Source organism: Sesamum indicum, linkage group LG6 (genome assembly GCF_026168435.1).
Source record: "Sesamum indicum cultivar Baizhima isolate 11 linkage group LG6, ASM2616843v1, whole genome shotgun sequence".
NCBI lineage: Eukaryota > Viridiplantae > Streptophyta > Magnoliopsida > Lamiales > Pedaliaceae > Sesamum > Sesamum indicum.
Window position 1 is genome coordinate 7,976,452 of NC_142662.1, and position 15,804 is coordinate 7,992,255.

Genomic DNA, 15,804 nt, shown 5'->3' on the forward strand with positions numbered 1-15,804 from the left:
AATGCAAAACCATCAGTAGAGTAGCTAAATGAACTCTTTCAACAATGAAATAACAATAATTCAATTCCTACAGTAGTTGATGTGGGGCAACAACTGCAAATCCCCGGGGTCTGTCTACAAAGAATCATGGGAATAGTGAACACTAGGAAATCTTCTATCTTCTATAAGAAACCCAGCTAAAATATTAGGGCTTTGCTTGATATTGACTACAGCCTGTTTGTATACCTCTAACATGTCGAGACAACTAGAACCAGGCAGGACAAGGTTCAGTAGCAGCATATATAACTAGATGGAAATGATTGAGGCACATATAGTGCCTCAACCCCTAGAAATAAAAGCGCCCAATAATTTCTCAGTCTCCAATTCTTCATGATTACCAAAAATTTAGTCTCGTCAGATTCTTCGGTATTCATAGCAGGCACCCCGAAGAGGGTCAACACATCCTAATGATACTTGCTACATTCTTCCCTATCTCCTCTTTCGTTTGCTCGCACACGGGAATCTCGCCAATGTACATGTCGAAAAAGGCCCCTGTATACATTAGAGAAAATATGTCAAAACTTCCCAATTTTGTATTACAAGCAGCTGCTCTTTTTCATTCTCTTTCCACAGTTTGTATATACCCCAGTGCCAGACAGTTATAATAATGGGCGGGAGAACAATACACTTACTGCATAAATCTTTGCTTTTAACTGCTCCAACATTATTTCCGCCAACTGCACAAATAAATCTTACATTGTCAAGATATCGATTTCAAAAGGTTTTCTTATGAGATCAATGCTCAACATATATGGTCTTTTCTCTTAGATAATCAGAGCAAACAAACATCCAGATGCTCTATAGATTCCAATAATCAAAACCTTATCAAAGAAATGGCACTAGGAGAACTTATGGAGGCAGTACTTCTTCACAGCCATTGTAGTGCTGCTCACCTTCAGTAATTAGCTGACCATCAGCTGTACGCCGGAAATTGATTGTTGTACCCTGGATGTTTTTCCTTGTGTCATGATTGAGCTCTTTAAAACCCAAAAGTTGAGTAAAATGATTGACCAAATGATTCATACCACATGTAAGGAAATATCCTGAGAGAACATAGAACCAAATTTTTGTAGGCAGCTAAAATCAGCATCTGGATTTGTCTGAAAAGAACAAAATTTTGTCAGTCACAAGAATTCAGAAATATTGTCTCAGGATCAGGGAAAATTAGAACAGGCTCACTCTTAATAATCGGGCTCGCAGAGACTTCTCAAAGGCACTACAAGAGAGAAATAATGAAATGAATAAAAAATATTTATAGTTCATTATAAGAATCGCAAGTATGTCTTTTTCTCTGGTTGCTTCACTCTATTCAAATCCTAATTTTGTGAAGATATATAAGATAAGAATAAGACTTGATAAGGAGGCTATTCAGCATCAAATGATAATGCTAATCCTAACTGCTTCAGCTTATCTCGGACATGGAATTTGAAGTTCTACCCAAGGCTTTTTTCTTTTAACAATTTGTTTCACCTGTGATCGACATATATGTAGCCGTTGCCAATTCATACTATGATTTCACATACCACAACAGGAGTCAACTTACTCTTTCACAGTATTGATTTTGATTCCGTTGCAACTAACAACAAGCCTAACTGTCATGTTGATGTCCTCCCTGCAACATGCATGAAAATTTAAGTGAAAACAAGTAATATTTTCCTCTTTCTTTTTTACCTATCTAATGACATGTTTGCATGTGTTGGACATGCTGTTTACAAGTAAAGCTACTGACAATTTTGCTACCAGGCTTTAATAACTGAAGAATTTGCATAACATGTGATTGCAAATATTTAAAAAGCTTATTACACAACATGCTCAACATATGTTGTATCTTCAAGAAGACAACTCAGACCAACAGGAATGTGCCGCACAAAATCATGAGTCATTAGATATACACATGGATCCTCCATTAACAACTCTAGACATAATTAAACATCTTTATAAATCATAATATGCCATGGATTATGCTGACAATACCAAATAGTTCTGAAGATCGTCTAAAGAAAATTGTTGAACTCATATAATATCACAAGCATACCCATTAACTACATCAATCATTTGATAGTTTGGCAAACAGTGCAACAAACCTCAGAAGATCTTGATAAAAATCTTGGCGCTTGTTCAATTCATATTCTGGGATGCAAGCATACTTTGGGCCCAATTTCTCACAGACATCAAATGGATGAACATCTGTTGGAAAAGCAAATGTGTAAAAATTTGGGAGGAAATATAATATGTTAAAAGGAGTCAACAAGAGGCCAAGAACTTACAGAATCCAAATGCATAGACTTTCAAAGATTTGATTCTTACTATGGTCATTGTTCTTGATCCCGTCCCAACAAGGACCTGATAGTTAGGGAGTATTACCAAAACAATTAACCCATAGAAGAAAACCCAAGATCGAATAGAAACCGAAACGCAATGGTTAAATAAGGCATACAATTACGTAAATAGTCATGTCAGGATTACAGGTAAAAAAGTACCAATAATTGAAGTCTAAATTAGAGAGTGAGAAAGGTTTCTGTTAATATTTTGCTTTCAGGGGAAGGCTGTGTGCAAATATATAACGCAGGAACAGAAATGAGACGAAAGGATAAATCATGTACAAGCACAGCAAGCTTCATGCCTTCACCTGAATATTTTCCTTGAGGATGTTTTTACCAATACAATATCAAAATTCTCAATTACTCCCGGCTCGACAGCATTGATCAAAGAGGTCTAAGAAAGTAGTGAAATGCAAGCAAACTAAAATGATACCCATAAAATTCAAACTGGATGCACTTACTTCTGGAGTGAAGCTGGAATTACTTTGTCCAGATATAGTCTTGTCCAACATAGTTGGGAATTCAACACCAGTTCTAGGCTCAACTGTCTTGGACCAAGCTAAACTCTGAAGATAAAGATCAGTGCAGGGTCCACATCCTCGATTTTCAATCTCACAGGGCCTTTGGTCCATGCATATCTGTGCTTCCACAGAACTGGCCTCCAATGGAGCAGCTAGGATATTTGAAGGGCTAAAGAAGCATGTGCAAAATCAGAAAATTATAAAACGGGGAAAAAAATAAGAAAGGAGAGAAGGCATGTGTTCATGCACGCATTATCAGGTGAAGCATGATAAAATGCAAACAATTCCTAAGTGGTCCATTAGAAGGAGGAGCTTACACATTAGTGAATGGTGGTACCAGTGCAGCAGCTAATGAAAGCACTGGGAACGACTGAAGCCGTTCAGCTTGTTTGCAAATTTGCTTCAGAGCAGAACTTGATATTTTGCCAAACACCACTGGAATGGCTGATTTTCTTCTAATTCTTGAATTCCGGAAAAATGCTGTTAAATCATGTCTTACAGAAGAAATGTGCTTTACTTGTGTCGATGACTTTGAGCAACTGGAATGAGAACGAATATGATGACCAGGTAATTTCTGCTTCATATTGGAACTTGACCCACCAGCAAACCATATAACTAGAGCACCAGCGAACTTTGACATGCAATTAAAAGCTTCTTGAAGAGCCAAACTTCCAGGCACATAAATATATCTTGAGTTGTCAACAAACGAAGTAATATGGCAGAGCCAGTGACCCCCCAAACTGTGTGGAAGAAGGGGATCCATAGGAAAAATGCCACTTGAACTGCCATCTGGTTCGATGAAGAATAACCAATTATTTCCCATAATGGACTATAATCCGATTATTGATTCCAATTTGGAATTGTTGCGTCAATCTTTAAAGTTCACAGGGACCAAAAGCTGATAGCAAATCTGCCCGTGTTCAGTAAGGTGCAATGATTTAGAAACGTATAAAATGAAGACAAATTGCAGTTTAAATGCACGACATATCATGCTAAAGACAAAATAAAAAGAGAATGATTGCTCACGCAGAGAAAGCACAGAACAATTTTTTTAACCATTTCTAAGATTCTTTAGTCCAAATGACAGACAGCATTGATGCAATCAACATAAAATACCAGGATTAAGATTTGTCACAAGTAAATGCAGATAAAGAAAGAAAAGAAAGATATCCCTTGAGTAATTTCATCTTATAGTTGCAACTATAAACAGGTGACAGGTGACGTTGCAAGAAGTTTTTGAATTTATGCACCTTTTCAACGTAGAATGACTCTGGACAAATGGAAACAACAGAAGGCAATAGAACCCAAAGAAAAATTGCGCCTGCATTGATAATTAACTCCGGCAATAAAGTCACAAAACCGGAATAAAGATTCAATCTTTGAACAAAAAATCAAGTCGATCATACGTAATAAGATTTGATCGGTTTCAGCTCAAATGTAATAATCATGAACAAAGCACCTATCTTCCAGACGACGAAAATGACAATCAAATAAAGTCACCAATTTATTAGAACAAGCACCAAAACCACATGCAGTATAATATATCAATTCGAATAAATCATGAGAAAAGAGTGGCAATAAACCTGGGAAAAGGGAAAATAATTGCTCGGGAGGAAAGATCAAGAACCCTAAATCATGATTTCGGCAACTGTTTGAACAGTTGGATCAGGGGTTTTATATTTCAGTCGGGATTTGAGAGGGAAAAAAAGCAGAAGAGGAGGCAACGAATATGCTTTACGACGGTTCTTGTCAAGAAACAGAGAAAGGAAAGCAACCCAGATTCAATTATTTAATTTTCCCAAAACCTTTTGCCGAAAAATCGTTCTGACCCAGATGATTGTTTCTTGCAAAAATCATCACTTTTTACTTTATATTATATTATTTAGGACATTGTCGCTAAACACACATGAAACATAAAAATAAAATTAAAAAACAAATAAAGAATGAAAAGAGGAATAAAAAGACAGCAAAAGGAAGGAAAAATCTCTGACCTCTGTTTAATATTTTCTCCAAAATAAAATAAAAGCGAATAATAGTTGTTGGGAATTTTTCCAATTTAAAAAGAAAAAATGTATATGACTGATGGCCAGTTCCCTCCCTGTTCCTGTTGGGACGAGAAATTGGGCAGATTCAGGTATTGAGGTGCGGTGTTTCTGACCCTTTTTCGTGTTCACATTCATTCTCCTTGAGATCTTGGCTCCAAGCTCCACCCAGACCCCACCTTCTTCTCTCTAAAATTACCCCTGCCCAGACCGATCATGTGTTAGTCTGAGTGATTAAGGTCGAGAATGAAGTCTAACTTTAATTTAAATTTCGCCCAACGTGTTTTGTCTAATGCTAACGTCAATCACTCTTCCTCAACTTTGAGTTTTGGAAGCCTCAATTTGTGTAATGTGTATTGCTTAATTCTCATGCTAATACTGTGGGATGGATAATGGAACCAAATCACATGGGAGCTTAATTGTTCCATATCCTAACTTTTACGTATTGATTTTGATTTAATTATACCAAAGGGGCAACGTGCTGGTCAAGTTCCTCTTATCTTCATTCTACTTGCTCTAATTAACAACTTTCCCTTAATTCTGCCCCCAACAAGTTTGGCACGTAAAATATCAAATTGCGTAGGTCCTCCGCCAACTTGCATATAATGGAAAACGTGTGCGCCTAGAAAGAAAGATACAACACCCCAAGGTCAAAATTGTCCATCCGCCGCCACAAGCAAATTTCTTTTGATGATGTTAACAGGTCGGCCTTGCGTAGGAAGTAGGAACAATATATGGTCGGCAAGAAAGATCAACCCATGAAGTTAAACCAACAACTCTCCTCAAATTTCCAAGAAATTTCATATTCCTGTAAATAGAATTCGAGAAATGGGATAACCACCGACTCTGTCGTAGAAGTGGAATAGCATACAGTTGGGCCGGTCCACACCAGGTTTCAAACCACTCCAATGTATCAGAATGAATACTATATAGTAAATATGATGCAGAATGAATGTGATTTACAGCAACAGATCACCTCATTTACAGATGTTGAATATCAGGCAATTTAAAGTTAATTCGGTACTTAATCCATCTTCGTATGGAAAATCTTTTTGGAAGTCTGGTTCTAAAGCCAGGATAGTAACTAGTTTTTCTAAATTACAGGCAAATACAACAGCAGCCGAAAGACCCAAATTATGTACTGGATAAAGAACCAGCAGGCCGATGTATGAAGCTCAGCGGTCAAGACCCTGAACTCTTTAAGGTGTGTCGATGCTTGTGTTCTTGAAGTTACCACTGACATCACAATAGTCCTGCTTCGAATAGATTTCGCCTTCTCAAAGTCTCATCTACCAGTTTGAAAGTCTTCTTCACAAGTTTCTGATCCAAGGCAGTTGTTCTGTAGATCTTAAAGACCCGGTCCACACGATCAGGGGCAATGCTTTGGAAATACAATTCCTCAAATTTTTTCTTCACAAACCTGAGTGCAAAAAATATAATTAAATAAGAGAGAAACAAAGACACCAGCAACTGCATATTTAAAGTATGCTCCATACTGCAGTTGCCATCTTGAACTCCTAGAAACACCCACAAGGTCAACACAACATTGGGAGTGTCCAAATTGATATATTTAGGAAGCATAATGAAGGAATCCCTCCTCTTACTTCTCTCTTTTACTAATAACAGAAACGGGTTTGCATGAAAAAATAGGATAACAATCAAGAGACAAATGAGACAGGAATAAGAAATCAGAGACCATAAGTTTTAATGGTCCATTCTGTTGTACACCAGATCTTACGGAGAGGATCTTAAAAGGAAAACAGTAATTTACATAAGGAATTTATTAGATGTGGCAACTCTCATTGTCTAGACGAGGGCACAAGAAAGGCTTACTCATATGCATGCTCGATTTCTTGCTTTCCTGTTGAAACTGGCTGGTAATCCTTGAACCATGCACATACATTCAGAGGGACCTGCATGCAAGAACACCGTGATCGCAGTCTCATGGAAGTCATCTCATGCATAAGAATTAAAAATCTTATATGCCCTTACTTTCAGAACTTTCTTTTCAAATAAATCAAATTTGTTGAGGAATAGCATGAAAGAAGTTTTCTGCACGGAAGAAAGAGGCAAAAGTTATACAGTGACTATCGGATGCATCAGATAAACAACTATGACCTACAGCCTTGTAAAATGTCATGGATAAAACCTCGAAGCAAGGCTGCTTTAGAACCCACTCAAAGAGCTCCTTCGTCTCCATCATTCGGTTCTTGTTATCATCCTCAAAGAGAGTTTGATCATACCTAAACCACAGTTACAACACTCATGTTACGAAATTATCCCACATCAACCTAGGTAACTCAGCAGATATAACTTAGTCCTATATTGTCCAAGATTAAAAGCAAAGGTGTGATGGTGAAAGTCAAATTGCAGATGACTGTAATCTGATGGTGATACCAGTGTAGTTAATAGCGCGCCATGAGAGGCGCAGCCCTCGCGCCATACGGCGTCCATGGCGACGCCCTTCTATATGGCGTCGCCGTAGCACGCGCCTGGGTGCCATTTCGGCATTGCCCAGGCGCACGCCAGGCGCGCCATCTGAAGGGGCCTGGGCAGCGGGCTGCTGGCTAGGCTGCAGCTCGCCCAGGCCCATGAAATTAAAAAAAAAGAAAGGTAAACCCTAATTAAAAAAAGGAATTTGACTCTTCAGTTCTGTCTTGACTATTCAGTTCTCACTTGACTCTTCAGTTCTCTCTTCTCTTCTTCGGTTCTTCCTCTGCCAAGGTGCCAACACATCTTCTTCTTAATTCTTCTCTAGTTCGCTTCTTCTCCTCCATATAACTTATAAGCATCTTGTCCTGCCGCTGCTGTTCACACTTCACCGTTAATTACAGTATTTTATTGTATGTTTATGTTGATGTTGATATTTATTGTAGATTTTTGCCAAAAATCATGAAACTCAAAACTGCATGCAGCATTCTTAAAGATGATGAGGTAACTATTGTTTAGATTCTTATAAATACAATATAAATATTATATATATATAACGCATTTAATACTAATTATATAGATATATAGATTATTTGTTATATTTGCGCCAACCTTCGAAAAGACGCGCGCCGCGCCGTGCGCCATGGCTCCAGGAGCCCTTGGCGCCATTGTGCGCCGTGCGCCACTAACTACTATTGCCACCATTGCAACAAGAATACATACAACACAGACGAGTATCATTTTTTCTTCTGGAAAGTAAATGAGAGAATAATTTACATACTCGCTTATAGCAGCACAGAAAATCACAGCTGTAACACCCTCAAATAGATGAATCCATTTTCTTCTTTCATTCTTCTGGCCTCCAACATCAAAGAGCCGATATACTTCTCCACTTTTTTTGTTCTCTCCAACTGGGCTGCAAGCATCTAAATAATTAGAGACTACTTTGAAAGCTCTATCATTCGAAATGGACCTCGCACTTTCAAGGATGCCAATGCACAAAGCAGAAAACATAACTATCCATTATTGACAGCAAAAAATGAATGGAAAATGAGGCATAACAATGATGGATTATCAAGGTGGACACAAACATAAATGCCGAATTGATAACACCAAAGAACAAGAACCACAGAAGCGAGTAAAGAAAATTGTGCTGTTCCAGTTTCTTTCTATTTTTCCTATACAAAATCCCTTGGTACAATATTCAACACTTCTAATTTTAAAAAGAATAAAAACTTTAACATAAACATTTTTAAAGAAAAAGAAAATTCCTAATTGCAGTGAAAAAACATTGTAAGTCCACATCTAGTTTCCAACCAATATACTACCCTACAATAAGTTGACAGCACCTGGAAATGGAATGTCCACGTGGTAGATGTCAGTTACTTTACTTACCTCCTTGTCATTTGAAAATTATGATTGGATCACCAGAGAAAGAATAATGTAACACCATGGATGATACAAAGAATAAGTAGGTAACAGAAACAAAAAGCTTAGGACGTTTTACAGGGAGGAAAGGAAATTAGAAATCACCTGAACTGGATTTCTACAACACCAGTTGTCCGAACCCTGGCATAAAGAACATCTTCCTACATCATGACAGAAATAAGAAAAGATATATTTTTCAACTTTACGACAATAGGGTTACTATTTACAAAGGATTAGCAAAAAAAAATATGGTACATAAGGCAGCAAGAAGAATGAGACGAGTGACAGTAGGTAGTCAATCTAAAAATACATAGTCAAATCTGATAGTTCTTTTCTTTTCTTTTTTATTTTTCTATTTCTTCCATGTGAAGCCCATTATCTTCAAGAATCATGATGAGATCTAATGTTTATCACATACAAGATGCAATTGTTTCACACCACTAATTTGGGCTTGTGTATTATTTCAACACAACTTAACCCCACAAAATAAAAAGAAGAGTATGCTAATTATCTTTTCTCAATGACTTGAAGGCATACTGCAAGTATTTTTTAAGGCATACTGCAAGTTAACATGATACTGATCCGTAAAAGTTTTTGCTGTCAAGAGCAGACACCATATTGTTTTTTTCACTAGAAGATTTATTCTGGATATAAATGACGAGAAAAGATAAGGATGATATATGCAACCTCTCATGCTTTCACATACCTTTGTAGGAACATAGTCCGCATCTGACAATCTTTGCAAATTTTCCATAAAATAATGGGTGCAATCCGGAACTTGAAGTTCATTACCACGGGAATATGTCTCCTGCCAATCACAATCAAACATTTAATTAAATAAAGCTGTGAACAGATTCAATTAATTCCAGAACTTCTCCAGGCAATTCATTGAAGCATAATCACCTGTATGGCATTATCTCTCCAAAGAGTCTCGATCTCATGTGCAAGCTCTTTAGTTAGATGTGGATAATCCAACCTACCACCGATTTCAGAAAGTTTCTCCCCAATTTTCTGTACAGAGAAAGGAAAGTAATATTAATCTCTACTCCTGAAAAGAGACTTTCAGATGAGCTGTTAAATCTTCACATATGTGTTGCCTGCTTTGACCTATGTGCCCTAATACAAACGTAATCAAGACGAATCGGTCTGTGCTATGAGAAATGACTCAGACCTTATTTTCATCAGATATCATGAATTTTGAGGAATCTGCTAAACTTAGAGACAGTTCCTTGGATCCATCATGTAATATCTGTAGGAAACAATTCAAACCAAGTAAATCAATACCTACAATAATGACATTTCAATATTTTATGCATCCTATGAATCAACTGTTAATACGAATATAATTATTATCCATAATGCCAAAGGGAAACAACCAACACACCCTTTCATATATTTCATACTTTTATTGTCTGATAAACATTGGCATGGATGACAGGAATGTAGCCTTTTAGTTCAGCCTCATCAAACCCACTCTGAAACAGAAGTTTTATCTGCATGGCATTCAAGGCAATATCTATTTATTTGTTGCAAATAAATATGGACGCATACACATCAAAGAAAAAAAAATATAGCTTCTTGCCTGCTTGAAAATGGTGGATTTGCCAGAATCTCCAGCACCTTACCCAAACAAATAACACATCCCGTGAATGTCAAATATGTAGGGAGAAAAAGATCACAAGGAAAGATATAAGGAAACTTTTAAAATGTGCGTGCCATAGCAGTAATTTCAATAAGGGCATTTACAGAGAGTCATGCACACAATGAAAAATGTCAGATTATATCTCAAAATTAGCAATGGAACAAAGTCTCTGTTTTTATCAAAATAAATTTTAATGCATGCTACTCGTCATAAAAGATTGTGAAAAGAACCTCTCCAAAATCAGACAAGGATCGAATTATATATTAAAACTGCTAGGAAGATTTAGAAAGTGAAGAATTTTTAACCTAAAATGGCCATAAATGCATTGACTTTTTATATATTAGCCGTACCTTTAAATGGTAAACCCTCCAGAACGGAAGCACCAAAAGATGAAAAATGTATGAACAAGTATAAACCCTATATTACATAAATTTGATCACTGTATCAGAATCAATCACCATTTTCAATGAGCACATACCAAGTAATAAGAGCTTCTGGATATGCTTTTCTGCTTTTGTTTCTTGCTCAATTCTTCTATCTATTTCTGCAGTCTGAAATTCATGTCACTTTGTTAATATAAAAATAACAATAACATGCAACAGTACAATTGAATGGGTTTGAAAGTTTTGGATGTTTCAGGAAGGATTGACCTGCTCATTCTCTTCTGAATCAGCTGGATTGTGGCGCTGTCTACTGCAGAGTAACCCCATATTATCAATTAGAGTATACAACATAAATACCATACATACCCTAGCTGTTGCTGGGATCAACTGTGGAACCCTTTGGCCAATCTTCTACACATTGCCATCCAGTACCTAATTGCAAAGTTAATACTTTAAAATGCTGAGCAGATAGCTATTAACTTGCTCATCCAACATAATTTTTTTTCCCTTCATTAATGCAAATCACACATGACAAACATCAAACGAAGTAATACTTCAATTTGGCATGGTATTAACATGAGGCATAGCAGCAACAACAAATACTTTTAAAGTTAACATTCCTCTATTTGGCAGTCTTGTGTAAGATCCAAAATTTAATTATCAAAACTTTCGAAGCACAGAAAATCATCATAATCCCAGAAGCACTAATCTGTGAAGATGCTGCAACAGTCCATTACTACATGTTTTGGGCATTAGGTGTAGGCTTCAGATATGACGAATTATCCAACAATTAGCATAGCAAATGAACTAAACTTCTACAGCCATATTCAAACATAGACATGTTTCTATAAGAAAAATGATTGATGAAGTACTGAATTGGGATAACGTATTGTCTCAATACTCCATAATATTCATACAGCACCTACATCAGCTCCCAATCATTGAATCTGGCGTGTAGCTGACCCAGTTCAGACAGATCCAGTATGTGCATCTAACACACCTGACTCAGTCCAATTAATAAGCCCGGACAATAATCAGCCCTTTTTCAGGCGGCCGAAGCACGCCTCCAGTAACTAAAGAAAAGGTATCTAACTATAACTTGTAACTTCTGGCGTGTGAATTCTTATGGCTGCAATTATGCAACTAAAACTTTAGAAATCAGAGGTTGACCCAATGACTGCAGAGAAGTATGTTAGAGATGCAAGAACAAAAAATGCCAAACACAATTAGCCAAAAAGCAACTAAATTCAAGGAAAAATTTACCAAATACTGCAAACAAAAGTAATTATCTTCCCCCACCCCACCCCACCACTAAAACATCTAATGAAGAAAAGTTATGAGCAACAGAACGAAAAGCCATTTAATGTCAGATGCCAAGAAACAAACCTTAAATTTTAAGAAGAAATATTGAAATAGTGAAACCCACAACAAGTTCAAGAGCACAAAATTTGAAAAATCCAGTACTATAGCCCAATGAAATTCAACCCCTCCCTGTGCAGAACAGTCCGCTTCTGCCTCATCTCTCCTTTAAAAGACTTGCTGATCGCTTGATCCTTTAAAGCAACAAATTGAACACGCCACCGCCCCCCGCCCCCAATTGCTCCGAGCGCCCACTATTCTATTAATGTATTCATTTAACAGAATACATTTCGCAGCGGTATTGGTATAACCAAATAGAGTTCTCTAAGTTCCAGGAGAAAACCCACAGGTCCAAAGCCAGAGCATACTAAAAGATATCAGTTGTTTCCATCTCGTTTGGCACAACCGCAATGCAGCCAGAATCATACGAACTAAGGGAATTTATATTATCATTTCGGCGAAGACCTACACTAACTTTCAGAGTGTCTTGCTTTTCTGGAGGGGAAAGAAAAAGAAAGCAACGGCACTCTTTGTTAGCATACCTGGCCAAATCGAGGTAGCGGGACTTGAACCAGCTATATAACAGCGGCGGCGTATTTGGTAGTAGGATAGCTACAGAGGTGGTACATAAGACAGTGGCTTTTCAGGAGGTGATGCTCTGGAAGTGGATCTAATGTTGCTCGTGGGGGCTCTTGTGTGATCGAGTTGGTCTAGGTATTTTCAGGAGGCGCTGGTGAGACGATCTGGTGGTCAGCAAATAGCCGATGAAGCAGTGGTGGATCTGGCGTGGATTTTGCAACTTCGTGGTGGAGCAGCAGTCAATGTATCAGTGGTGAGCAGGTACGGAGACGGCGGAACACGACGGAGACTGGGCGTGGGAAAATAGAAATGGGGTGGTTTTAGTAGTGGGGAGAAGGAGGGTTTGGTGGTTTTGTTGTTAGGTTAAAACTCAGATCCAACGGCTTCAGAACTTTTGACCAGTCAACCATGAACAGAGTAGAATACTGGATGGATCCCATTCCCATTCCCATCCAGATCCACTCTTATCAATTTTTAATATGGACTCATTATATATTTAGCTTCACCTCCCATCTTATTATGAAAATATACACATTCTCCTTTCTTATTAACAAAATTACAAACACACCCCTCGCTTCACTATCAATTTAGGAAATTACAAACACACTTTTGTCCTCATTTAGCTCGAGCTCGAGCTATTTAGCTCTAGCTGAGACGAGCTAGAGCTGATTTTATTATTATTATTATTAGATTAAATTATTAGAATTATCAAATTTTTACATAAATTTATAAGTAATAAAATAGATTGCATAATGTATACTATGTTATAAAAATAACAAAATATAGTATGAAATTTTAATTTATTGTTATAAATATAAAGTATTGATTAGTAAAATATACCAAAAAAAATTCATACTGACCAATTTAAAATTATAGAAAAGTATCCATTATTTGGAATAATGCAATTGAAATACATAAAAATATTTATAGTTGAGATTAATATATATTCACAATCCACATTAAATTTACATTATAAATATTAGTATTACATTGATGCAATTATCATCTTACATTGTTGAACAACATGGGTTAATCGGGCCATAAAAAATTCAGATCAAACTGTTAGATATGATCAAATTTACAGAAAAATACATTTGGTAAAGTTTTAGACTTATTGGATATACAGATGTCAAAATATCTTACTAGGAATATAAGAGTAATCATTCAAGACAGTGCATTGCTGAATCAAGCCATGTCATTTTAAATCATACAGTTTGATATGATCTAATAGACACAGCCTTTATATATTTAAATTTGGTATGAATCGGGTACTCTAATTTTAAAATATCGTAATTTTTGATTAAACGTTTTGATCTCATTATATATATATAAAACAAAATAATAATAAAAATAATTAAAATCGTTCAATCATAACTATTATTATTATTATTATTAGATTGATTCATAGGAATCACTAAATTTCGACATAAATTTATAAGTAATATAATAGATTATCACTACCTTTTGAAAAATTACAAAACCACCTCTAGCAGCCTTTAAAATCCAAAAATGCCCCTGTTGACTAGGTTAACCTTTGAAATAATTTTATAAAAACAGAAATGCCCTTAGGGTGTTTTTGTAATTATCAAAAGATAGAAGAAATATCAAAATAATATTTATGAAGATGAGTAATATGACCACATATATTTTTTTATTATTCATATCAATTTTAATTTATATTTGAATTATTTTATTAATTTTTTTATTAAATCTCTATATTAAATTGCACCCTTTTAATAATTAAAATATTAAACTATTCAATTAATATATAAATAAAAATAGAATAGATTATAAGTTTAAATTAAAAAATTATCACCTTGTATAAGTTATTTAAAATTATTAAAATTAAAAAATTAGTAATCCTTTATTTTTATTTATAACTAAGTATTACTAAAATAAAAATTAAAAATAATTTATGTATTTTATATAATTTTAATTAAAATTAATAAAATAAACTAATTAAATTATTAAAAGGATATATTAATACGGGGTTTAGGGTATCATCAAATTATGTTAGCACCCAAAAATCACAAAAGAGTCAGTTTTATCACTTTTATGATGAATCTTTCGTTACGTCGCTATGCCCTTTGGATTAAAGAACGCAAGGGCTACGTATCAGAATGCAGAGCACGCGAAAATCCAAAAACTTAAGCGGAAAGGAAAGACTCGAGCCAAGGAGATCCCTAGTGATTCGGAGTCAAGGAGTTCCCAGGAGTGATTGGGATGTTCACCTACTCTGTGCAATAGACTGCGGGACTACTCTTCCTTAGGGGGGACAATGTGATGTGTGTTCCAAGTAGGGGTACTCACGGTGCAGTTTCGATTCTTTCGTAGCTATTTTAAATTGCATTGCTCTTGGCGGTTTTACAAAATAATTTTTTAAGTTGCCACTTTTAAAGCCAGAGTCAAAGGTGTAATTTCAGACGGTTTGAATACTTATAACAAAAATAAAATATTAAAACTAACAAAAATCAAGAACTAAAATAAGTATTTGTATGTAGCAAACAAAATTTAGATTATGGACATATTAAATATATTATCAAGAAAGAAAATGAAAATTAAAGATATCCGTGATCAATCTTCAAAAATTAGTACTAGGTAATTAATACTCCATACCATGCAATTGAAATTTTGTAAGCACTAGGCATAAGAGATTACAAGTAGATACTAAATATAACATAAAATTTATATGTCATATTAAAAAATATTAGAATTTACTAAATTGCTGATTAAGCTTATTTTTGTATAAAGATTAAATGTATAAATAAAAATATTATATTTTATTATTATTTAAAATAAAATGTATGATATTGATTAATAATTATAATATATAATTAATTTTGAGTATAAAATTGAGAAACGAGAGAGAAAAACAAGAAAAGGAAAAGAAAGAAGAGAGAAGACGGTACGTGAGAGACAAAAGAGAGAAGAGGAAATGGGATAAAAAAAAATAAAGGATGAAAAAGTGAATGAAAAATTAAAAAAATCAACAAATGGGCTTAAAAATTAAGCACATTTTGTTGTATAAAGTCCAAATTTGAATTTTATAAAAATAGATTT

The 15,804-nt window shown here is 35.4% G+C and overlaps 2 protein-coding genes across 7 annotated transcripts; both read right to left on the reverse strand.

Moving 5' to 3' along the window:
* Positions 1-16: 16 nt before the first annotated feature.
* On the reverse strand, positions 17-5,317 carry FAP2 (Chalcone-flavanone isomerase family protein). Of its 5 annotated transcripts, none has more exons than XM_011083289.3 (11): positions 4,873-5,317; positions 3,199-3,791; positions 2,822-3,050; positions 2,307-2,382; positions 2,124-2,226; positions 1,583-1,651; positions 1,219-1,255; positions 1,065-1,139; positions 933-984; positions 672-716; positions 17-531 (listed from the first exon to the last, which is right to left on the reverse strand). In XM_011083289.3, the coding sequence occupies exons 2-11, from the start codon at positions 3,702-3,704 to the stop codon at positions 434-436; spliced, it is 1,290 nt and encodes a 429-aa protein (XP_011081591.1). In that variant the 5' UTR covers positions 3,705-3,791; positions 4,873-5,317; the 3' UTR covers positions 17-433. The 5 variants fall into 5 exon arrangements, 4 of the variants coding, with proteins under 4 accessions (XP_011081591.1, XP_088737430.1, XP_011081590.1 ...); XM_088881304.1 differs by lacking the exon at positions 4,873-5,317 and adding an exon at positions 4,465-4,852 and having other exon boundaries at positions 3,199-3,670; XM_011083288.3 differs by lacking the exon at positions 4,873-5,317 and adding an exon at positions 4,465-4,852 and having other exon boundaries at positions 3,199-3,779.
* A 517-nt stretch (positions 5,318-5,834) lies between these two features.
* Positions 5,835-13,211, reverse strand: LOC105164600 (G protein alpha subunit 1). Of its 2 annotated transcripts, none has more exons than XM_011083285.3 (14): positions 12,708-13,211; positions 11,074-11,238; positions 10,902-10,974; positions 10,364-10,401; positions 10,185-10,274; positions 9,953-10,030; positions 9,685-9,792; positions 9,488-9,589; positions 8,887-8,942; positions 8,135-8,269; positions 7,073-7,166; positions 6,916-6,975; positions 6,757-6,836; positions 5,835-6,343 (listed from the first exon to the last, which is right to left on the reverse strand). In XM_011083285.3, exons 2-14 carry the CDS (start codon positions 11,164-11,166, stop codon positions 6,166-6,168), a joined length of 1,185 nt encoding a protein of 394 aa, XP_011081587.1. In that variant the 5' UTR covers positions 11,167-11,238; positions 12,708-13,211; the 3' UTR covers positions 5,835-6,165. The 2 variants fall into 2 exon arrangements, with proteins under 2 accessions (XP_011081587.1, XP_011081588.1); XM_011083286.3 differs by lacking the exon at positions 12,708-13,211 and adding an exon at positions 12,193-12,687.
* Between the last annotated feature and the right edge of the window lie 2,593 nt (positions 13,212-15,804).

Coding starts and splice junctions, on each gene's coding strand:
- FAP2 (XM_011083289.3), bottom strand. CDS start 3,704: ATGGGAAATAATTGGTTATTCTTCATCGAACCAGATGGCAGTTCAAGT. Junction 2,383..2,821: donor ATTCCAGCTTCACTCCAGAA/GTAAGTGCATCC, acceptor CCTAACTATCAG/GTCCTTGTTGGGACGGGATC. Junction 2,227..2,306: donor AGTCTATGCATTTGGATTCT/GTAAGTTCTTGG, acceptor CTTTTCCAACAG/ATGTTCATCCATTTGATGTC.
- LOC105164600 (XM_011083285.3), bottom strand. CDS start 11,166: ATGGTATTTATGTTGTATACTCTAATTGATAATATGGGGTTACTCTGC. Junction 6,976..7,072: donor TAAAGCAGCCTTGCTTCGAG/GTTTTATCCATG, acceptor TCTTCCGTGCAG/AAAACTTCTTTCATGCTATT. Junction 6,344..6,756: donor GAAATCGAGCATGCATATGA/GTAAGCCTTTCT, acceptor TTTTGCACTCAG/GTTTGTGAAGAAAAAATTTG.